Genomic DNA, 22374 nt, shown 5'->3' with positions numbered 1-22374 from the left:
TGAAAATGAAAGTAACTTCTCTTGGTGTTTTGGAAGGATATTTATTTGAATAAAAGCCAATCTGTTTAATGATAGCTTCCACAGCTTTCTTTTTATAGCAACCTTCATGTTCTTGTGACGTTTATTTCCAGTAAAGACCCACCTGTTCCATCTGTTGGCTTATATATATAGTCTGTACAGACCACCTGTAGCTTATGAAGAAAGGACACCTACAGAGGAACCTCAAGGTGTTAACTTGGCTTTTGAAAAACATTCAGGTAATGAGCACAGGCTGCACAGCTTTCTTTGTAATGCTGGCTAGATGCAACTAATTATTGCTATTAGCGCAACTGCTCCAAGCATTGCTAATAGTGTTGGGCGAACAGTGTTCGCCACTGTTCGGGTTCTGCAGAACATCACCCTGTTCGGCCAAACCGTTCGGCCATATGGCCGAACTAAGAGCACATGGCCGAATGTTCCCCGAACGTTCGGCTAGCGCTGTGATTGGCCGAATGGGTCACGTGGTTCGGACCCAAACGCGCTCTGATTGGCCGAACGGGTCACGTGGTTCGGGTAAATAAATACCCGATCCACGTCATTTCTCCGCCATTTGTCTGTGGGTTTAGCTTTGGGTAGGCAGGCAGGGTAGTTCTCTCTCCAGCCAGGCTAGCCAGGGTCCCCCCAGTCATTGTGTTGCTGCTGGGAACAGTAGTACACCGCTCATCCACACTATATAGCATTGTGTTTACTGCCACTCTGTGTACACCGCTCACCCACCACTGTATAGCATTGTGTTTACTGCCACTCTGTGTCTCTGCTGGGAACAGTAGTACACCGCTCACCCGCCACTGTATAGCATTGTGCTCTGTGTCGCTGCTGGGAATAGTAGTACACCGCTCACCCACTACTGTATAGCATTGTGCTCTGTGTCGCTGCTGGGAACAGTAGTAAACCGCTCACCCACCACTGTATAGCATTGTGCTCTGTGTCGCTGCTGGGAATAGTAGTACACCGCTCACCCACCACTGTATAGCTTAGTGCTCTGTGTCGCTGCTGGGAACAGTAGTACACCACTCACCCACCACTGTATAGCATTGTGCTCTGTGTCGCTGCTGGGAATAGTAGTACACCGCTCACCCACCACTGTATAGCATTGTGCTCTGTGTCGCTGCTGGGAATAGTAGTACACCGCTCACTCACCACTGTATAGCATTGTGCTCTGTGTCGCTGCTGGGAATAGTAGTACACCGCTCACCCACCACTGTATAGCATTGTGCTCTGTGTCGTTGCTGGGAATAGTAGTACACCGCTCACCCACCACTGTATAGCATTGTGCTCTGTGTCGCTGCTGGGAACAGTAGTACACCGCTCACCCACCACTGTATAGCATTGTGCTCTGTGTCGCTGCTGGGAATAGTAGTACACCGCTCACCCACCACTGTATAGCAATGTGCTCTGTGTCGCTGCTGGGAACAGTAGTACACCGCTCACCCACCACTGTATAGCATTGTGCTGTGTGTCGCTGCTGGGAATAGTAGTACACCGCTCACCCACCACTGTATAGCATTGTGCTCTGTGTCGCTGCTGGGAATAGTAGTACACCGCTCACCCACCACTGTATAGCATTGTGCTCTGTGTCGCTGCTGGGAATAGTAGTACACCGCTCACCCACCACTGTATAGCATTGTGATCTGTGTCGCTGCTGGGAATAGTAGTACATCGCTCACCCACCACTATATAGCATTTCTGTACTGTCACTGTACTGCAACAAAATGCATTGCTATCCGCACGCTTCTTGTCCTCATGCAAGGCCTGGGTTGCGCCTCAAAGCGTGGCCTTCTCCTCCAGCGCCTCCTCCTGTTCCATCACGTGTGCTGCTGCTGGGTTAGCGTTGCCGGTCCCTTTTTACGGAACCTCTTATCTGTATTACATTTATGACTGCATGGCGACAAAATGCATTGCTATCCGCACGCTTCTTGTCCTCATGCAAGGCCTGGGTTGTTGTGTCTCAAAGCGTGGCCTTCTCCTCCTGCGCCGCCCTCCTCCTGTTCCATCACGTGTGCTGCTGCTGGGTTAGCGTTACCGGTCCCTTTTCCTGGAACCTCTTATCTGTATTACATTTATGACTGCATGGCGACAAAAAGCATGTTACCTGTGCAAAGAAAAATGACATTTTCCGCATTTAAAAGACATTTTTTCCTTTGAAACTTTACAATCAATTTTCTCAAAAACTATAAGCTCTTTTTCAAATATTTTTTTCCCTCTTGTACCCACTCCCAAGGTGCACATACCCTGCAAATTTGGGGTATGTAGCATGTAAGGAAGCTTTACAAAGCACGAAAGTTCGGGTCCCCATTGACTTCCATTATGTTCGGAGTTCGGCGCGAACACCCGAACATCGCGGCCATGTTCGGCGAACGTTCGCGAACTCGAACATCCAGGTGTTCGCCCAACACTAATTTGCTAACTGTAGATTTAAATACATAAGAGATGAAATCACAATGGGTCAAGCCACTTACCATATAAAAGCCCTTGGATGAAAATTAGTATAGCAACTAAATAGCAAAAATCCAGGACCTATTTGTACCTATTGTAATTGTGGAGCTGGAGCCCTGATACCAAACCAGGCAAGAGGTCACATGCTTCTGCGTCCAACTACTGTAGCCTGGACGTACACCATGACGTAAATTGCCATCCATAACTGGGGCTGTGGAGTCGGTTTAAAAAAATAATCAGACTCCTCACTTTATGACCAATGACTCCAACTCGAGGTACCCTAAATTGCTCTGACTCTTTGACTCCAACTCCTTAATCTAATACTTACCAGGGCTATGGAGTTGGTGCAAAAAACATCTGACTCCAACTCCCCACCCATCAGTTTATGAAACCACCAACTCTGACTCCAGGTTAGTGATGGGCGAACAGTGTTCGCCACTGTTCGGGTTCGCCCGGATTTTGGGCTGTACGAGTTCGGTTCGGGCTCCGCCGGACACCTCGTGGTGTTCGGGAGGGTGCTCGGGCACCCTGCCCGAACTCCAACAGGCCTTGTTTGTTCGGCCGAACACAGCCGTGGCCAAACATAGCCCCCGATAGGGTCCAAGCATAAAGGGAGAGCATGCCCCGAGCGTGAGGGGGGGGGGGGTCTCGGAAATGCCCCCCACCCCTCCCCGCTAAGCTCTCCCTTCTGCCGGTACCCTATAAAATAAAATTTAAGTGCCCCGAATGTACCTGAGGAGGAGGGCAGGAAGAGGGCAGCCGGAGATCCTAGGCGCTAGTACCATCTGGTACTTCCGCCCTCTCTTGACGCACTTCCTGTTTACATTTACAAGTCGCGTCAAGAGTGCGCAGAAGTACCGCGATGATGCGTACGAGGGTACGTGTCATCATGTAGATGACGCCTACCCTCGTTCGCGTCATCGCGGTACTTCTGCGCACTCTTGACGCGACTTCAAATGTAAACAGGAAGTGCGTCAAGAGAGGGCGGAAGTACCAGATGGTACTAGCGCCTAGGATCTCCGGCTGCCCTCTTCCTGCCCTCCTCCTCAGGTACTTTCGGGGCACTTAAATTTTATTTTATAGGGTACCGGCAGAAGGGAGAGCTTAGCGGGGAGGGGTGGGGGGCATTTCCGACCCCCCCCCCCCCCCGCGCTCGGGGCATGCTCTCCCTTTATGCTGGGACCCTATAGGGGCCCCAAAGGGACATGTTCGGGTTGGGTTCGGCTCGAACATGCCGAATATCAGGGGCATGTTCGGCCGAACCACCCCGAACCCGAACATCCAGATGTTCGCCCAACACTACTCCAGGTACCCAACATTGCACCAACTCCTCAACTCCAACTCCACAGTCCTGTACATAATTCGCTTACTACATAATCCCCATCCTCCAGCTGCCCCCCTCCTGCCTCGCAAGCATGATTCTCTTCAAAGATCCCACAGTAACCATCCTCCCCAGCCACACACTTCCCACTCATTCCCAATACCTGTCTCTTTTCTTGCCTATTTCAGCTTCCACCTCTTAACTGGCCTAGCTGCTGAAGCTAGAATACTCCTTCCCATTGAATCTGATGTACCATCATTTTGTTTCTGTGCCTTTATAATTGCCGCCTAAGTAAAGCAGCATGCAGCAAACTATGGATGTACACCACAGAAGTGGTATGTCCATGCTGCATTCTGCACATGGACCAAGGGTTAAAAGCAACTTTTCTGACTCTCATCTGTATCTCATATTACCTTTCCTCATCCCACCCAATCTTTTCTCCAACACCTTTGTATATATTGTAGCAGGGTTTTTCTGAACTTAATCTACACACCGACCTCATTTTCCATCACTCTTTCCATTTTTTATGATCCTTACCAACCTAATGTGACATCTCTTAAATGTCACCTGCACAACCTCATCTATACGCCTTTCCTTTTGTGACTTTTCCAGACTCTTGTGTACTCACCCAATATTCATCTATCTTTCCACCCTCATGACATCTCTCCTGTCCACTGCCTACCACCACATTTCCTCTCTTGAGCCTCACTTACCCATCCCGGAACCTAACCTATCTTCCTACCTACCATGTGATGTCTCCTATCCTCATTAACCCACCAATTCCTTGCCTATCTTCCAATCCCTATGTCACCCCACCAGACTACCACCCACCCCTCATGTAGCCTTGAAACCTTCCATATCCCCTTTCCGCTACTTCACCTGTCTACCCACCCCTTTCCTCTACTTTCACTTCTACCCACTTCTTACCGCCCAGCCAAATGCTACATCAACTGGTTCTCACATACCCACCCATCACTCATCTCCTTCATTCATGCCATGCCTCCTGACCACCTCCTTTATCTAACTCTTCCCTGTATTACCCATAATCTATCCTCCCACCAATCGCATCAGCTTTCCTGAATGCTCTCCCAAGCCCCATCTATTCTTCCAAACCCTACATTACTTTTCCTGAACTTCACCTACACAACCTTACCTTATCTAAGCATTCACATTAATGTCACCTCTCCTGGCCCTTTTTTACCATCTATCTGCTGACCCATCTGCAATCTAAGCTTTCTTCCCCAATGTCATCTCTTCTGTCTCCCATCTACACACCTACCCCTCATCTATCTACCCTCCATGCTACTTTTTTGACCAACACCCACCCATTTATTACTGATTTATTCCTCCTTATTGCTTCTGCTATTCACCAACCTCTTATCCAACTTTCCACCCCACTCCATGTCACCTTCTAATCTATCCTTCTGTCATGAAGCTGTAATATGTTTATCCTGGATTTTTGTTTTTCAGTTTATTGCTTATGAAATAGGCTGTGCTTACTTTGCTGTATGATGCTATGCTATTAAACCATTCCTACTATTGTTACTTCAGTTGGTGATGACCGTGAGGAAATAGATTATGTTGTATCTTGACCTAGCTGAAACAATGACTCCAAGACAAGGCTATCTTGCTGCATTTTTTTTTCTGAGCATTGTACTTCAAATAAGTAAGGTAAGGGCCCATCCACACTTGAAATCGCTAAATGCAATTGCAAATGTTGAGTGATTTTCTGGAGTTTTCCAGCGTTTTTTTCTAGAGATTTTCCAGCGATTTTTTTACTGTACAAAAAGCTATTTTCAGCGTTTAGCGTTTTGCAATTTCTAGTTCAATAAGCTGTGTCTGTCTTCCATAAACAGGAAATGACATCTGCACAGGATAAAGAGGTGTTTTGTGGGTAAACTGCAAGGTTTGATGAGTAAAATTGCTGGAAAATCGCTGGAGTAAAATTGCTGGAAAATCGCTGGAAAAACTCTGTTGATTGTGAACAGGCCAGCGCTTCCAGAGCGATTTACCAGCGCTCCTATACTTCACATTGATATGCTAATCGCTCAGAAAATGCTGCAGGCATTTGCTTTTCAGCAAATTGCAAATCGCTTAGATGAGAACACTTCCATATACGGTAGTTTCCGTTGTACTGTACAAGCGTTTTTCAAAACGCTAGCGATTTTCAGCGATGCTGAATTTGCTTGTAAAGTGCACAAGTGTGAATGGGAGTGTGAAGTATACAGTATGAAGTAAGGAGTGATATATATATGTATTGGAGTTTATGGTTGAGTTTCTGTGTAGATCTACTGCATTTGGTGGACCTGAAGGGAGTAAATTATCATTATTTCATACTTCTGCATCAGTAAATACATAAAGAAATGTATGTATTTTGTATAACCTTTCCCCCATGTAACCTTTTCTATCACCTATGCACCTACTTACTATCTATCCATTTTTTCCATATTACCTCTTTTCATTCCCACTTACCCCTCATCTATCCTGTTACCTTCATGTCACTTCTACTGACCCAACAATCTCACTCACTCTCTACTCTCCATGCTTTCTTTCCTGACCTCCGTGCACCCACCCACTCCTCATTTATACTCCCATCCTTCTTTCTTGATTTGACTAATCCTCAAGTACCCACTGACCAATAATTTGTCCTTTTACCCCCTCATTTTACCTCTCCTAAATCTATCCCACCCACCTTATATGTATCCTTTCATCCTTCATATTACCTGTCCTGACTCTCACCTACCCACTCACACACCCCTTATCTAACTCTCCACCTCTATGTCACCTCTCCTGGCCTTCGCATTTCGACCTAGCCCATCATACTGTACCCTCTGCCACCATAGCTTATGCACTCTCCATCTGTTATGTCACCTCGTTATGCCTACCACCTGGATCTTGTCTCCTCAGTCTCCTGCCCACACCTAGGGCCAGATTTATCAAGAGTGTCTGAGACAAAATATTAGTACGTTTTTAGAAATCCACGCAGAATTGTCTCAGACATCCTAAGAAATCACTAGCTAGTGCAGATTCCTTCTTAAACTGTAAGGAATAGAAGGAGTTAGGAAGGTCTCTCAGGCAGTGCAGTGTGAGAGAAATTACTGTTGCTGAGGTAACCAACACACCTGCTGTCAGCAAGCTCTGAGAGGGGGGGAGGAGCCCTCCACAAATCACATCTAGCCTGCAATATCTGAAGAACTGCTAATGAGCACTTCTTAGCAGTTAAGGAATGGATTTGCACTTTTCTTAACTGTAGTGTAGTTCTAGAAATCCACCCTAAACTGCCGCTATTACATAGGCTTTGGGAAGCTTCTTACTATCATGCAGAACTGTTCTTCTGCTGGTTAGAACAGTTTTAGAAGGAAAAACTGTCGGTAATGCGTTGATAAATCTCCCCCTAGGGTCATATTACCAGCCCTACAACCCCACTATGAGCTTCCCTCTGTTTCCTGCCCATCCCCATCTCTCCTAAACCCCCCATTGTGTTCATTGCTAATCTAAGTCAAAACTAATGACTGAAGGAACCCATCAATATACTAAACCAAAGTACTAAGGCTTGATCGATTCGTAGAAGACTAATTTAGCATAGAATCTCCATTTGTACCTTTAGGCCAGCAAAGGATAAGAGTGGTAGATTAAACGATTCAATGATGTTCATGTTTTATGTTGGCATGTTTTAGATGAAGTTTACAGCTGAAGGCAGGAATTCAAACAAAACTGATTTTTCAATAATGTTTAGAGACAGGGGGCCCATATGCAATTAACTTTTTCACCTGAGTTTTCTCCTAGGAGATAGTTTTTCATCTTGTATTTAAAATAACTTTCCAGTATTTTTCAATTAAGAAAGTACCAAAAAGTATTTTCTAGCTTTCCGGTGGCTTAAAAGGCATTTTATTGACAAGTTTAAAAACACCACCTGGAGAAAACTGAGGAAAAAAAGTTAATTGCATATGGGCCATATTCCGGTATATTACTTTTCATTGGCTAAATCACAATTACAGTGGATTGCAAGTTTACATACACTTTGTTATTTGAACCTTTAGGGCCCATTCACACTTTAAAAAGCGCCGCAAAACGCTCAAGCGCAAGCGCTTTTTAAACCACTAGTGCTATAATACCCTATGGGCCCGTTCTTACTTGGGCGATTTGCGTTAATCGCTGGCGATTAACACACATCGTCAAACGCAAACGTGTACCCTGCACCATTTTCAGGCGATTTCCCGGCAATCGCGTTTCAGTGCTATAGAAGCGCTAGACGCGATTGCGGAAAAATCGCTGCAGTGTCCAGTGATTTTTCCACGTGTAATCACGGAAAAATCACTCCCGCAAAACATCGCCGGCGTTTTGCACTTTTAAGTGTGAATGGGCCTTCCAGTAGCTTGGAAAATTCCAGTTATTGATGTGAATTAGGTATTCAAAGCCAGTTAGCCTAACTGGCGTAGTGATGAGCAGAAATTGCCTATTTAGGCCTATGCCTAATTATGCATCATAATTTGCATTTACGCATCGTAATCGTAATGCGAAATTTCTGGGAAAAGCGTAATTAACATTGTATGTATTTGCAAGCATTTGTAATTTACACATAATTTCATGCCGACTTTGGCTGTGAATAGCAAAGCCCCCATACATGCTATTGCTGCCAAAATTGCTGAGTTAAGAGACTATGGGTACACGGGTAATTAATATGTTAAGGAGAATAGTGGGTACAAGTACAAAAAAATGATTTTTCAAAAAGACTTAGTTTTTGCAACTGTAGTTTTTGAGAAAATCGAAAAATGTTTTTTAAACTGTAATTTTCCAGAGTTTAAAAACCATTTTACTTTGCATTTTTAAAATCGGTTTTCTCAAAAATGACCATGGTGCGGACATCAAACCGTGGGAGCCTTTTTGCATCGTGGGAAATAACAGCTGTTTCCAACTGCGAAAAAAGCAAGCAGCATCTCCTTCCACTGACATCACCTGCTAGCAGTAAAAATGTCACCATGTGATAAATGTCAGAATGTAAATCAGGGAGAGGAAAGATTTTACAATGGGCAAACACTGGCTAAATCCTCTATACATAACTAGTTAATTAGCCCGCCTGTTAAAAAAAACGGGCGCTAATGCTGGGACGAGACCCCCTTCCCAAGGGCACCCACCCGCACTCACCGCCGCACGTGCACGGCCACGCTACCCGCCACGCACGCACATGGCCGCACTCCCGGCCACGCCCACCAACGGCCGCCCTCCTGCCCTTGTCCTCCTGTTTGTAACGTCTGTGTGCCGCGAATGCACGCTTGCAAAGAGCACGGATACAGGGAAAGCAGAGACAGTGTGGTTTTATTAGGTAGGATTATTGTAAAAATGAAGCACTTTTTTATTACATTATTTTCACTGGAGTTCCTCTTTAATAGCAAAGCACCCCATACATGCTAGAATCACCACATGTGCTAGCTATGTTAGGACAGAAGGAAAACAGAGAGAAATGCACCCTGTATGTATTTAGAGAGTTTAGCCTGTCTAATCCCCCCATCTGTGACTAATCACAAGTTGTAATTTGATCCCTCAGCTGCGTCAGCTGACTGCCATGGCAGAGAGCTAGTTGGTAAATACAGGATGTTAACAATATGTCTGCTTTCATGAAAGCAGGAAGTAGACACACAGTAGATAAATTGCAGGATTTGTACCAACTGTAACAAAGAAATGTTTTTTCTTTAAAGGTTATTATGCTGCTGCTTATTTTTTAGAGAAGAGAGGAAGTTCTGAGTTCAGGTCCGCTTTAAATGTGGTTAAATGACAGATGATGTATATACCTATCAGTAGTGTAAATTTACATGTGTCAACAGAAAGAGCAGTGACTTTCCTGCTGGGGTTTCCAGATGGACAGTGTGCAGTGTGTACTAATCACCTGGAAACCCATTGGAAGTGGTAATATTTTGGCCAGGGATCACTGCACAGCCACAATACTGCTGTATGGCAAATCTACCTATTGTTTGCACTATTAAAAAAGTAAAATAAAAAACAATTACATAGGATCCCCCTCCAAAGCCTCTTTAACCCCTTGTCACCCATGCAGGCTGGGCTAGCCAGAATGTAGGGCTTGGACAGCATGGGGCTCCGCAGCCTGAGCTATACCAGCCCGCATGGTCCATGTATGGGGAGCACTGGAAGAGAGCCCTTGTTTAGACGATGGACAAGGGCCTCATCCTCACCTCTGGAGCTCAGGAGGAGCCTGCAGAAACGGTTCCCAACTGGGGGTTGGATTAGGTTGCGAGGGGAAGCAGCCTTATTCAAGCTAACACAAGGCTGTCACCACTCAAAAACACTTCTCACTGCCACCACTAACTGCTGCTAGACCAGGCATGGGCAAACTCGGCCCTCCAGCTGTTACGGAACTACAAGTCCCACAATGCATTTGCCTTTATGAGTCATGACTGTGGCTGTCAGACTCCTGCAATGCATTGTGGAACTTGTAGTTCCGGAACAGCTGGAGGGCCAAGTTTGCCCATGGCTGTGCTAGACACTCCAATAAGTCCCACTCTGCTGTGGAGGGGCCTGCACTCAGTCCAGCGTTTTCGTATTTGGGTCAGCTTTGCTCTTTAGGCCAGAATACAAGAACGCCACACACACAATACAATCACACAGTAGCAAGGCACAATCAGGCACTGAACTTGTAACACAAATTACACTGCAGTCTCTCCAAGACTATGAGTTTTTGCTAGTACTTCGGAAGTCAAACTTATTAAATAAATATTTAATATTCCAGAAAAAAGTGGAACAGTGCAGAAAGGTAAATATACAAAAGATTTACAAAAACAAAGTAAAAATTACGAAGACACACAACAAGACAGTTTGGTCATAAACAAAATAAAACGGGAATAAAATGTTACCGGCATATAGATCAGTGCAATGTTTGGTAGGAGAACGCGGTCGCTGGTCAGAAACCAGGATAGTCCTAGCATCTTTGCTATCTCCAAGGAACTACAAGTTGTGAAGGTCCTCTGTGGACTTTTATAGCAAGCAGCGTATTCCCAGGGTACACGTCTAGATATAATTTAATTTCCTCAGAAGGTTTGCACAGAATGCTTGTCATATCCTTGCTGGTTGCCCATATCAGGCCTGCATGGTTATTTCATCCTGCCCACCAATGCAGATCCCCACAAATAACTACAAACCATAGGGCCCCATGCAAAAATGTAAAGGGACATGCACTTACGTACATATATATATATATGAAAAGATAGAAGACCGAGAGCACAATATAATGTAGTAAGTATTAGTAGGGGATGGGAGGTAAATGAAAAGTAAGTAATATACTCACAAACCAGGGTTGCCTCTGAAGCAACCACTGTTAAAGGCAGGTGGGGAGAACAAGCCTGTCCCCACTCAGGAGTAAAACGTCGCTCTCTGTGGATAGAGGAAATTGTAGGGTAGATCACCCTTCCACCAAGGGTGGACTTCTAGATGCGTAAAGGTAAACAGAGGCGCCGGAAGTATAAAAATAGATAAAAAGTTTAAAATGTTTTGGTTGCGGTGGTGGACCAGCTAACCATAAACAGACAACAAGGCTGTTGTTTTCCAAAAATTATATACACAATTTATTCAAATGCTCCCAGTAAACAGTCGCAACGCGTTTCACGGGCAAAACCCGCTTCTTCAGGCAATAAGGGACAGGAGCAACAACACAGCGTCAAGTCTGGATGATGCTTGGCACCTCTGTATATATACCTCTCATATATACAGTATATATATATGCTGTATTTCAGTGATGCATGTACACCTGAGGAGTGGGGTAACCTCAAAACATGAAGTGTATTTGCTTACTGATACATAAACACAAGTTTAATGAGCCTTTTCCTCCTTCATACCTACATTATATTGTGCTAATCTCCTCGAACAGCAGTTATCTAACTTGCTACATCAACAGACTCACAATGGCTCCAACTAGTAGCAAGTCCTAGATGGAGATGTACAAGGGTTGATAATATGCATCCAAAAGATGCCTGCCACAACAAGCATGTGGAGAGGCTGCCACTGAATGGCCACTAAAGATGCTCATTACAGTATGGCCTACATACTGTATATACTCGAGTATAAGTCTAGAAATTTAGGCCTGATTCAATTCATAAATGTATAGATATCGACTTATACATGAGTCATGGACAACACTCAGCTCACTGAGTAATGTGTGTTTTAATAGTGACATCTGCAGCAATTTACCTTGTGGTAAGTGACACTTTGAGGAAAGGAAATGCCAAAATAACACAGGTGTGAAAGGCCTGGCCACAACAATTAACAAGGAAAGGGGTAGGGGGGCAAATACTGGGCTGCATAAAAGGGAGTGAATAATTGCAGCACTTGCGGGCCTGGAGGAGTTATTGGCTGCACTTAAGGGACAGGAGGGGTTAATGGCTGCAATACTGGATGCAGTGCAGTCATTAACCCCTCCTGAGCTCCAAGTGCAGCCATTAACTTTGCTGGGTAGACTCAAACTTGAGTCAATAAAAAAAATTCCAGCTTAAGAGGGGTGAATATTGGAGTCGACTTATACACAAGGTCGACTTGTACTTGAGTATATACGTACATCCAACAGAACAACAAATGACAAGGTTTCAAGAGATAGCGAAAATAATCCTATTTTCTCACATCGTTGCATCATTTTCCACAAAGTAGATACAGTGCAATGATGCAATAAAATGTGGGCATTCCCTATACTTGCTGAACACCCATCATTTGTTGTTCTGTTGGATTTCTTCCCGGCAACTTCAGCAGGGTGGATAGCTCTGTTTGATCAGGAGGTTCCCACTGAACAGATCTTCTCTTCTGACATGGAGACTTCACATGTTTTTGGGGTTTCGACTTTAATAAACCAAACAGCCAAAACTGTGGATAATGTAACATTACTTGAATCTGTACATCAGCACTACACCCAACTTGTGTCCAGATTATTTATTTTTCTACACTTCTGTATATCAGAGAAAGTAGTAGGTTGTCAACTATGTCTATACTGAGTTGCCAACCCTCACACCATTTAAATGTAACAATAGCAAATGTTCAGGGTCAATTTTACTAAAATTATTTGAAATGTAAGATCACTTACCTTTCGTGTTTGTAACTGTGCATTACACATCTTCTCAGGAGGAGCGATACAGATATCATGACTTCCATCAATACAGCATCACAGATCATTAGACATCTGGGGTGGAAGCAAAGACAAGTGGTTGAAGAAAATGTTGATCTTTTGTGCAATCAGTGTGAAGCCCTGAACCTCATAACCCTTCAGGAGAACAAAGAACTGCATGAGGCTGCAGGATCCAGAGAGAGAACAGCCCAGCTGATAGATATAATCACACAGAAAGGAGAGGATGCCTGTGACAAGTTCCTGGATCAGCTTCTGAAAAGTTTTCCGGCCTTGCATGGTGTATCTGATGGCTCCACGGAGGGTGAGTTACCTTTGTCAATTCAATGACTGTACCTAATGAATGATATTTTGTAATAAAGCAAATTTTTGGGGGTACTCGAGGCGCTTTGGTAAAATGGGCGGCATATAAACTGCAATGTGGATGTCGATAAGGGCAATTTGGGTGCTGCCAACATCCAATAAATAGCAGAATCAGGCATCCCAATAATAGCATAGGAGATGGAGAACTTAGCGGCGTTTGCGACACAGATATCAGTAGAAATTGCGGCGGGAGGGAGGGATATGTTAGTATTAGGCAGTAGCAATATTGGTAAAAATTACTGATATTTTAGACAGTGATAGTAGTGGAATATCTGTCAATTTACCAATATTCCACTAGTGGCTTTCCCCAATGCAAAATTTACCGTATTAGAAAGCAAATTAGAGTATAGAACAGGCACTGCAGTAACTCTGCCATCTTGATTGACAACAGTATTCACAGACGTATGGAAGTAGTAAACATGGTAGTTATGTATCCACTATTGCGTGCTCAAGCCAGGAAAAGACAGGCAGCAGTATTAAGTTATAAAGAGAGCAGGCTGGCACTTGCAAATTCCAAAGGTATAAAACAGCTTTATTCACTTTGGCTGGTGCACTTTTAAAACATGCAGTTATCACATAACATCTCTTGCCTATTCTGTATTCGTGGCTGTGGGGTGAGGTGGGGGCGGTGGGGTCGCCTAACGACCGTTTCGCTCTACGAGCGTCTTCAGAAGCTACTGCGCACATCAGGATGCCGAAGTTCGGTACATTTAAATGAGGGATCTCTCCCAAGGAGCATAGCGTGCCGGACCTCGCCGCCAGCCCCACTTCTGGTGGAAGCCACGCCACCTGACGTCTGCAACCAGGAAGATGGAGCGTTCCACGCTGGTTCTGGCTTCATGTACCCCATATTAATGGTGGATGCATGAATTTCATTAATGAATTGTCTAACTACTTGTATACCATGATGTTGGAAATTAAACATGGGTATATATACCCTTTTTCTTTTAAATTGATCAACCTTTCCCCTTTTTTCACTGTTAGAGCCTTCGTATGTATATGCAGGACTGTTGACGACAGTTAATTTCTGTCTAACAGACATGCATAGGATTGTAATCCTGCGTTTTAGCACCACCTAGTGGGTGTCTGGCATTCATGCATCCACCATTAATATGGAGTACATGAAGCCAAAACCAGCGTGGAACGCAGGGGCGTAACTAGGCCCCACCGGGCCCCCCTGCAGAAATTCTGAGCAAGCCCCTTCCCCCCCCCGGGGCCCGCTCGGGGCCGTTTTGGGGGGCTGGAGGGGTCGCAGCATGAGGGGAAAGCCATGCCCACAGTCGGCGGGGAGGGGGGACGGTCCCCCCTCCCCCCCACCACCTCGGGGCTCTCCCCTCTGCGCTCCCCTCCAGCTTAATGAGTGTCCTGGCAGCAGAAAGCAACGGCTGATACATATCTTCCGTGCGCTCCAGCGTGCGTTCCTCACTCTAATCTATGACGCGACTTCCTGTATAAACGGGAAACAGGAAGTCGCATCAGAGACTAGAGTGAGGAACGCACGCTGGAGCGCACGGAAGACGGAAGGTATGCATCAGCCAGAGCCGGGACAAGGTCCTCCCACACCCAAGGGCTGAGACACCCATGTGCGCCCCTCACCCTCCCTACCCCAGCCGTCACACACTGATTGCTATTAGACTAAGAGGCACCCCAGGGCCCCCCCCAACACCTTATTCTCTAGTTATCTGGCTTGCAGTCACTGCCATGTATCCCCTTTTCTTATTTCCCTATTCAAATACAACAGGGGAATGATAGCTGAGTGAGTTGTGCACCCCCTCCTACACTGCGCCCTGAGGCTGGAGCCTCTCCTGCCTCTGCCTCGGCCCTGGTATCAGCCGTTGCCTGCTGCTGCCCGCCGATGCCCGGACACTCATTAAGCTGGAGGGGAGCGCCTCGAGGTGAGGGAGGTGGGGGACTGTCCCCCCTCCCCGCCGACTGTGGGCATGGCTTTGCCCTCATGTTGCTACCCCTCCAGCCCCCTAAAACGGCCCCAAGCGGGCCCCCGGGGCCCCCTGCGGGGGCAGGGGTCGCATTCCCTATTGTTACACCAGTGGTGGAACGCTCCATCTTCCTGGTTGCAGACGTCAGGGGGTGCGGCTTCCACCGGAAGTGGGGCTGGCGGCGAGGTCCGGCGCGCTATGCTCCCTGGGAGAGATCCCTCATTTAAATGTACCAAACTTCGGCATCCTGGCGTGCGCAGTAGCCTCTAAAGATGCTCGTAGAGCGAAATGGTCGTTAGGTGACCTCACCGCCCCCACCTCACCCCACTGCCATGAATACAGGGTAGGCAAGAGAGATGTTATGTAATAAATGCATGTTTTAAAAGTGCACCAGCCGGAGTGAATTAAGCTGTTTTATACCTTTGGAATTTGCAAGTGCCAGCCTGCTCTCTTTATAACGCAAAATTTACTGTGGCGCCTTTTTTCTGTAACCACATCCATGGGCATGGCCGTTTCTACGGCCGTGCGGGGCGTGCCGCCGCCCGGGGCGCTGCTGGGAGGGGGGCGCTGTGATGGAGGGGGAGCCGCAGCCGCGGGGAGGGCAGCCCGACCTCTCCCTCCCTTCCTCTCCCCGGGCCGCCCTCCGTGCGATCCCCCCTCGGAGTGCAGAGTAATGCAGCAGGGAAGCGCAATGCATAACTACTCACCTCACTGGCTCCAAGCGCTGCTCTCTCGCCGCCAGTCTCCTCTCTGCCTACACGCTGATACACACACACGCTGCTTCCTGTTTAGCAGCGTGTGTGTATCAGCGTGTAGGCAGAGAGGAGACTGGCGGCGAGAGAGCAGCGCTTGGAGCCAGCAAGGTGAGTAGTTATGCATAGTGCTTCCCTGCTGCATTACTCTGCACTCCGAGGGGGGATCGCACGGAGGGCGGCCCGGGGAGAGGAAGGGAGGGAGAGGTCGGGCTGCCCTCCCCGCGGCTGCAGCTCCCCCCTTCATCATGGGGGGCACCTACCTAACCTATACTGGGGCAGCTACCTATCTAACCTATCCTGGGGGGCACCTACCTATCTAACCTATCCTGGGGAGCACCTACCTATCTAACATATCCTGGGGGGCACCTACCTAATCTAACCTATACTGGGGGGCACCTACCTAATCTAACCTATACTGGGGGCACCTACCTAATCTAACCTATACTGGGGGCACCTACCTATCTAACCTATCCTGGGGGGCACCTACCTAATCTAACCTATACTGGGGGGCACCTACCTAATCTAACCTATACTGGGGGGCACCTACCTATCTAACCTGGGGGGCAGCTACCTAATCTAACCTATACTGAGGGGGCAGCTACCTAATCTAACCTATACTGGGGGGCACCTACCTATCTAACCTATACTGGGGGGCACCTACCTATCTAACCTATACTGGGGGGCACCTACCTATCTAACCTAAACTGGGTGGCAGCTACCTATCTAACCTATACTAGGGGCACCTACCTAATCTACCCTATACTGGGGGCACCTACCTATCCAACCTATACTGGGTGGCAGCTACCTATCTAACCTATACTGGGGGGCACCTACCTATCTAACCTATACTGGGGGGCACCTACCTATCTAACCTATACTGGGGGGCACCTACCTATCTAACCTATACTGGGGGGCAGCTACCTATCTAACCTATAGTGGGAGCATTAACTTATCTAACCTGTATTGGGGGCATCTACCTACCTGGCTAGTCTATACAGGTGACAACTATACTGGCTACCTATATTGGAGGCACCTACCTAACTAACCTGTACAGGGGGCATCTACCTATCTAACCTATGCTGGGGGCAACTATTCTGGCAACCTATATTAGAGGCACCCACCTAGCTAACCTGTACTGGGGGCACCTAACTATCTACCGGGGACGCCTGCCTATCTAACCTATACTGTGGGCAACTATACTGGCTACCTATACTGGAGGTACCTACCTGGCTAACCTATACCGGAGGCAACTATACTGGCTCACCTATGCCTGGCTACCTATACTGGGGGGACCTATAGCTGGCTACCTATACTGGGGTACCTATTCTGAGGGAATCTATACTGAGTGCAACTAGACCTGGCTAACCTACACTGCGGGCACCCATACCTTGCTTCGGGGGGGGGGGGGGGCCCAATTTTTACACCCTCGCCCTGGGTGCATTTTAGCCTAGAAACTGCACTGTCCATGGGAACGGCATCTCCCGGTATGCTCATCCACGGCATGCATTGCATGGATGGGAACATACAAACAATAACAATAATATTTATATAGCACTTTTCTCCCTGGGGACTCAAACACTGCGGGAACCTGCGGATTCTGAGGCAAGGTACAGAGAAGATGGAGGCTTCCATATGGACATGTAAATAAAATCCTGCCACAACACTAAAGGCCACATCATTTACAAACCTCCCATAGGGGGAGGTTCCTTTAAAAAAATGTAATGCTTGGGTCGCTTTAAAAAGGAACTTTACTGAATATACTAGCAGCGGCCTTAAACATTCAAGAATCCACCTGGAGTTGGTGGTGGCCGAGAAGGTAGTCAAGCGGCCTGCAGGCAGAGATGCTGTGTGGGGACTTAATAGTCTTGGGGCAGGCAGTCATGCGGCATGCAGGCAGAGATGCTGTGTGTGGGGACTGACTTAGTCTTCAGGCAGGCAGTAGCCCTCCGGGATCCATGCCACATTCATTTTAATAAAGGTGAGGAACTCAACCCTTTTTTGACCTAGGCGACTTCTCTTGTCAGTCACAATGCCTCCTGCTGCGCTGAAGGTCCTTTCTGACAGGATGCAAGCCAGAAGTTGGATGGCAAATTGTGACAGCTCTGGCCACAGGTCAAGCCTGAGCACCCAGTAGTCCAGGAGTTCATTGCTGCCCAGAGTGTCTATATCCGCACTTAAAGGAGTGGTCCAAGGAATAAAACAAAAGAAATCCACTTACCTTGGGCTTCCTCCAGCTCCCGGCAACCTAACCATGCCCTCGCTGCAGCTCCATTGGCTCCCGCTCCCCTCCGGTGATGAGGCCGACCTCGCCAGGGGAAGGGGAGAAAAGAAACAGACCAAAGATGAAGAAAAGTACCGCATCCTCCCGCGTACAAGACGCGCCCCCCCTCAGCAACCACGGAAGCAAAACTGTGCACCCCACAGCTCAACATTTATCTACACACTGCCCTATGCTGGACACCACACACGCACACAGACACACGCACAGACACACGCACAGACACGCGCGCACACAGACACGCGCGCACACAGACACACGCGCACACAGACACGCGCAGACACACGCACAGACACACGCGCACACACGCGCACAGACACACGCACAGACACCCGCACAGACACACGCACAGACACCCGCACAGACACCCGCACAGACACACGCACAGGATGTGTCCTTTAACCACTTGAGGACCGTGGGCTTTACACCCCTTAAGGACCGGCCACTTTTTTTCCATTCAGACCGCTGCAGCTTTCACGGTTTAATGCTCGCTCATACAACCTACCACCTAAATGAATTTTGGCTCCTTTTCTTGTCACTAATAAAGCTTTCTATTGGTGCTATTTGATTGCTCCTGCGATTTTTACTTTTTATTATATTCATCAAAAAAGACATGAATTTTGGCAAAAAATGTTTTTAACTTTCTGTGCTGACATTTTTCAAATAAAGTAAAATTTCTGTATACATGCAGCGCGAAAAATGTGGACAAACATGTTTTTGATAAAAAAAACCCCATTCAGTGTATATTTATTGGTTTGGGTAAAAGTTATAGCGTTTACAAACTATGGTGCAAAAAGTGAATTTTCCCATTTTCAAGCATCTATGACTTTTCTGACCCCCTGTCATGTTTCATGAGGGGCTAGAATTCCAGGATAGTATAAATACCCCCCAAATGACCCCATTTTGGAAAGAAGACATCCCAAAGTATTCACTGAGAGGCATAGTGAGTTCATAGAAGATATTATTTTTTGTCACAAGTAAGCGGAAAATGACACTTTGTGACAAAAAAAAAAAAAAAAAGTTTCCATTTCTTCTAACTTGCGACAAAAAAAAATGAAATCTGCCACGGACTCACCATGCCCCTCTCTGAATACCTTGAAGTGTCTACTTTCCAAAATGGGGTCATTTGTGGGGTGTGTTTACTGTCCTGACATTTTGGGGGGTGCTAATTTGTAAGCACCCCTGTAAAGCCTAAAGGTGCTCATTGGACGTTGGGCCCCTTAGCGCAGTTAGGCTGCAAAAAAGTGCCACACATGTGGTATTGCCGTACTCAGGAGAAGTAGTATAATGTGTTTTGGGGTGTATTTTTACACATACCCATGCTGGGTGGGAGAAATATCGCTGTAAATGACAATTTGTTAATTTTTTTTTACACACAATTGTCCATTTACAGAGATCTTTCTCCCACTCAGCATGGGTATGTGTAAAAATACACCCCAAAACACATTATACTACTTCTCCTGAGTACGGCGATACCACATGTGTGGCACTTTTTTGCACCCTAACTGCGCTAAGGGGCCCAAAGTCCAATGAGTACCTTTAGGATTTCACAGGTCATTTTGAGAAATTTCGTTTCAAGACTACTCTTCACGGTTTAGGGCCCCTAAAATGCCAGGACAGTATAGGAACCCCACAAATGACCCCATTTTAGAAAGAAGACACCCCAAGGTATTCCATTAGGAGTATGGTGAGTTCATAGAAGATTTTATTTTTACAAGTTATTTTCACAAGTTAGCGGAAAATGACACTTTGTGAAAAAACACAATTAAAATCAATTTCCGCTAACTTGTGACAAAAAATAAAATCTTCTATGAACTCGCCATACTACTGACGGAATACCTTGGGGTGTCTTCTTTCTAAAATGGAGTCATTTGTGGGGTTCCTATACTGTCCTGGCATTTTAGGGGCCCTAAACCGTGAGGAGTAGTCTTGAAACAAAATTTCTCAAAATGACCTGTGAAATCCTAAAGGTACTCTTTGGACTTTGGGCCCCTTAGCGCAGTTAGGGTGCAAAAAAGTGCCACACATGTGGTATCGCCGTACTCGGGAGAAGTAGTACAATGTGTTTTGGGGTGTATTTTTACACATACCCATGCTGGGTGGGAGAAATAACTCTGTAAATGGACAATTGTGTGTAAAAAAATCAAAAGATTGTCATTTACAGAGGTATTTCTCCCACCCAGCATGGGTATGTGTAAAAATACACCCCAAAACACATTATACTACTTCTCCCGAGTACGGCGATACCACATGTGTGGCACTTTTTTGCACCCTAACTGCGCTAAGGCGCCCAGAGTCCAATGAGTACCTTTAGGCTTTACAGGGGTGCTCAAAATTTAGCACCCCGCCCACTTGCCAGGACAGTTAACAAACCCCACAAATGACCCCATTTTGGAAAGAATACACAACAAGGTATTCCATGAGGGGAATGGTGAGGTCATTGAAAATTTTATTTTTTGTCACAAGTTAACGGAAAATGACACTTTGTTAAAAAAAAAAAAAAAAATTCTGCTAACTTGTGACAAAAACTAAAATCTTTTATGAACTCACCGTGCACCTCACATAATACTTTAGGGTGTCCTCTTTCCAAAATGGGGTCATTTGTGGAGTCTGTCCTGGCATTTTAGAGTCTCTGCAATCATTACATGTATGGCCAGTATTAGGAGTTTCTGCTATACTCCTTATATTGGGTATACAAGTAATGCACTTTGGGCTGAAAGGAAAAATGAACGGCAAACATACCTTGCTCCACATCAATGGCAGATCTTCCTCCACATCAATGGCAGTGATAACCTCAGGAGAGAGACACCCCGTGCCACCCTGCACTCAGGGTGAGCCACCAACTGTGACTGGGCCTCAGAACTTTAGTATACAGCATTATGCCTGTAGGATACAGCAATATGCCTGCCAGAGATGTGGCATTAAAGCATCATCATAGGCCCAAATCACATATAAACCGGGGGTGTCCACACTCAAGGGAAATTCAAACATGCCGTCTTATATCGCCAACCCAGGACAGATCAGCAATATCAAGCATGGAAACCGATCCTTCTTCCGACTTTTATGCTTACCCGTTTTTTTGGTTTTCAAGCTCACCTCTCCTCCACCTGGGACAATGTGCGAAAGACCACTGAGTGTGTGCCTACTCCTATGTCTGGAGTTCCCTAGGTTCTAATAGTGTACCTGCTCGTGGTACCTCTCAAAGCACTCCCCTACGCATAGGCCAGGCTGGTCAGGACAGCGGGGACAATAAAAACTGGTGTCATTCCTTCTTCCAGTCCTGCTGCAGACACGACAACGTTTTCTTCGGATGCGTTGACCTGGGGCACACGGAATCTGATAGGCGTAATGCCTACCATGCAGTCGGCTAGTTTCATCTGGGGGGGGGGGGGGGGGGGGGAGTCCTGGCACCTCCTGGATACAGGATGTCCAGAATGATCTGTTCCTGAAATTGGAGGAAAGATTCAGTTCTCCCAGCCTTACTGCAGAGAACAAAGCTGTTGTAAACTGCCAAATGCATCAGATAAAAAGACACTTTCTTATACCAGCGTCTTGTTTTCCGGGTAATTAAATAGGGCGCTAACCTCTGGTCATTGAAGTCCACCCCTCCCATGTTGACATTATATTCGTGGACGACAAGGGGCTTTTCAATGACCTTAGTTGCCCGTTGAATTTGGACTGTCGTGTCTGTGTGAATGGTGGACAGAAAGTAAACGTCCCTCTTGTCCCTCCATTTCAGTACGCAAGGCGGCCCTCTGCCCCCGTTCAAGTCTGGTGGTAACGAGCCGTTGGGGGAAGCCCTGGCGATTAGGCCGCGCAGTGCCACAGCATCGGATTCCTTCTAACTTTAAGTGCTGAAAGAGGGCCACACTTGTGTAATAATTGTCCACAAAAAGATGGTACCCTGCTCCCCAGGTAGTCAGGGCATCCGACCGGCTCCAATTTTGAGTCTTTTCCCTCATAGACCCTAAAACGACATGTATAGCCTGTGGCCCTTTCACAGAGCTTATACAGTTTCACCCCATACCGGGCGCGCTTGCTTGGGATGTACTGTTTGATGCCAAGGCGCCCAGTAAAGCGTAAGAGGGACTCGTCTACGCAGATGTTCTGTTCAGGGATATAAGCATCTG

The 22374-nt window shown here is 46.6% G+C and overlaps 1 protein-coding gene across 1 annotated transcript in view; it reads left to right on the top strand.

Moving 5' to 3' along the window:
• The first annotated feature begins 206 nt into the window (after positions 1-206).
• LOC137524246 (up-regulator of cell proliferation-like) overlaps positions 207-22374 on the top strand; it is a 41138-nt gene continuing 18970 nt past the window's right edge. The window contains exons 1-2 of the mRNA XM_068243879.1: positions 207-257; positions 12911-13215. Coding sequence (XP_068099980.1) covers positions 12930-13215 — 286 coding nt within the window. The 5' untranslated portion in view covers positions 207-257; positions 12911-12929. The remainder of the gene's footprint in view (positions 258-12910; positions 13216-22374) is intronic.

This window comes from Hyperolius riggenbachi, chromosome 7, assembly GCF_040937935.1.
Source record: "Hyperolius riggenbachi isolate aHypRig1 chromosome 7, aHypRig1.pri, whole genome shotgun sequence".
Taxonomy (NCBI): domain Eukaryota; kingdom Metazoa; phylum Chordata; class Amphibia; order Anura; family Hyperoliidae; genus Hyperolius; species Hyperolius riggenbachi.
The sequence above is the reverse complement of the archived record's forward strand: the minus strand, read 5'-3'. Positions and strand labels throughout refer to the sequence as shown.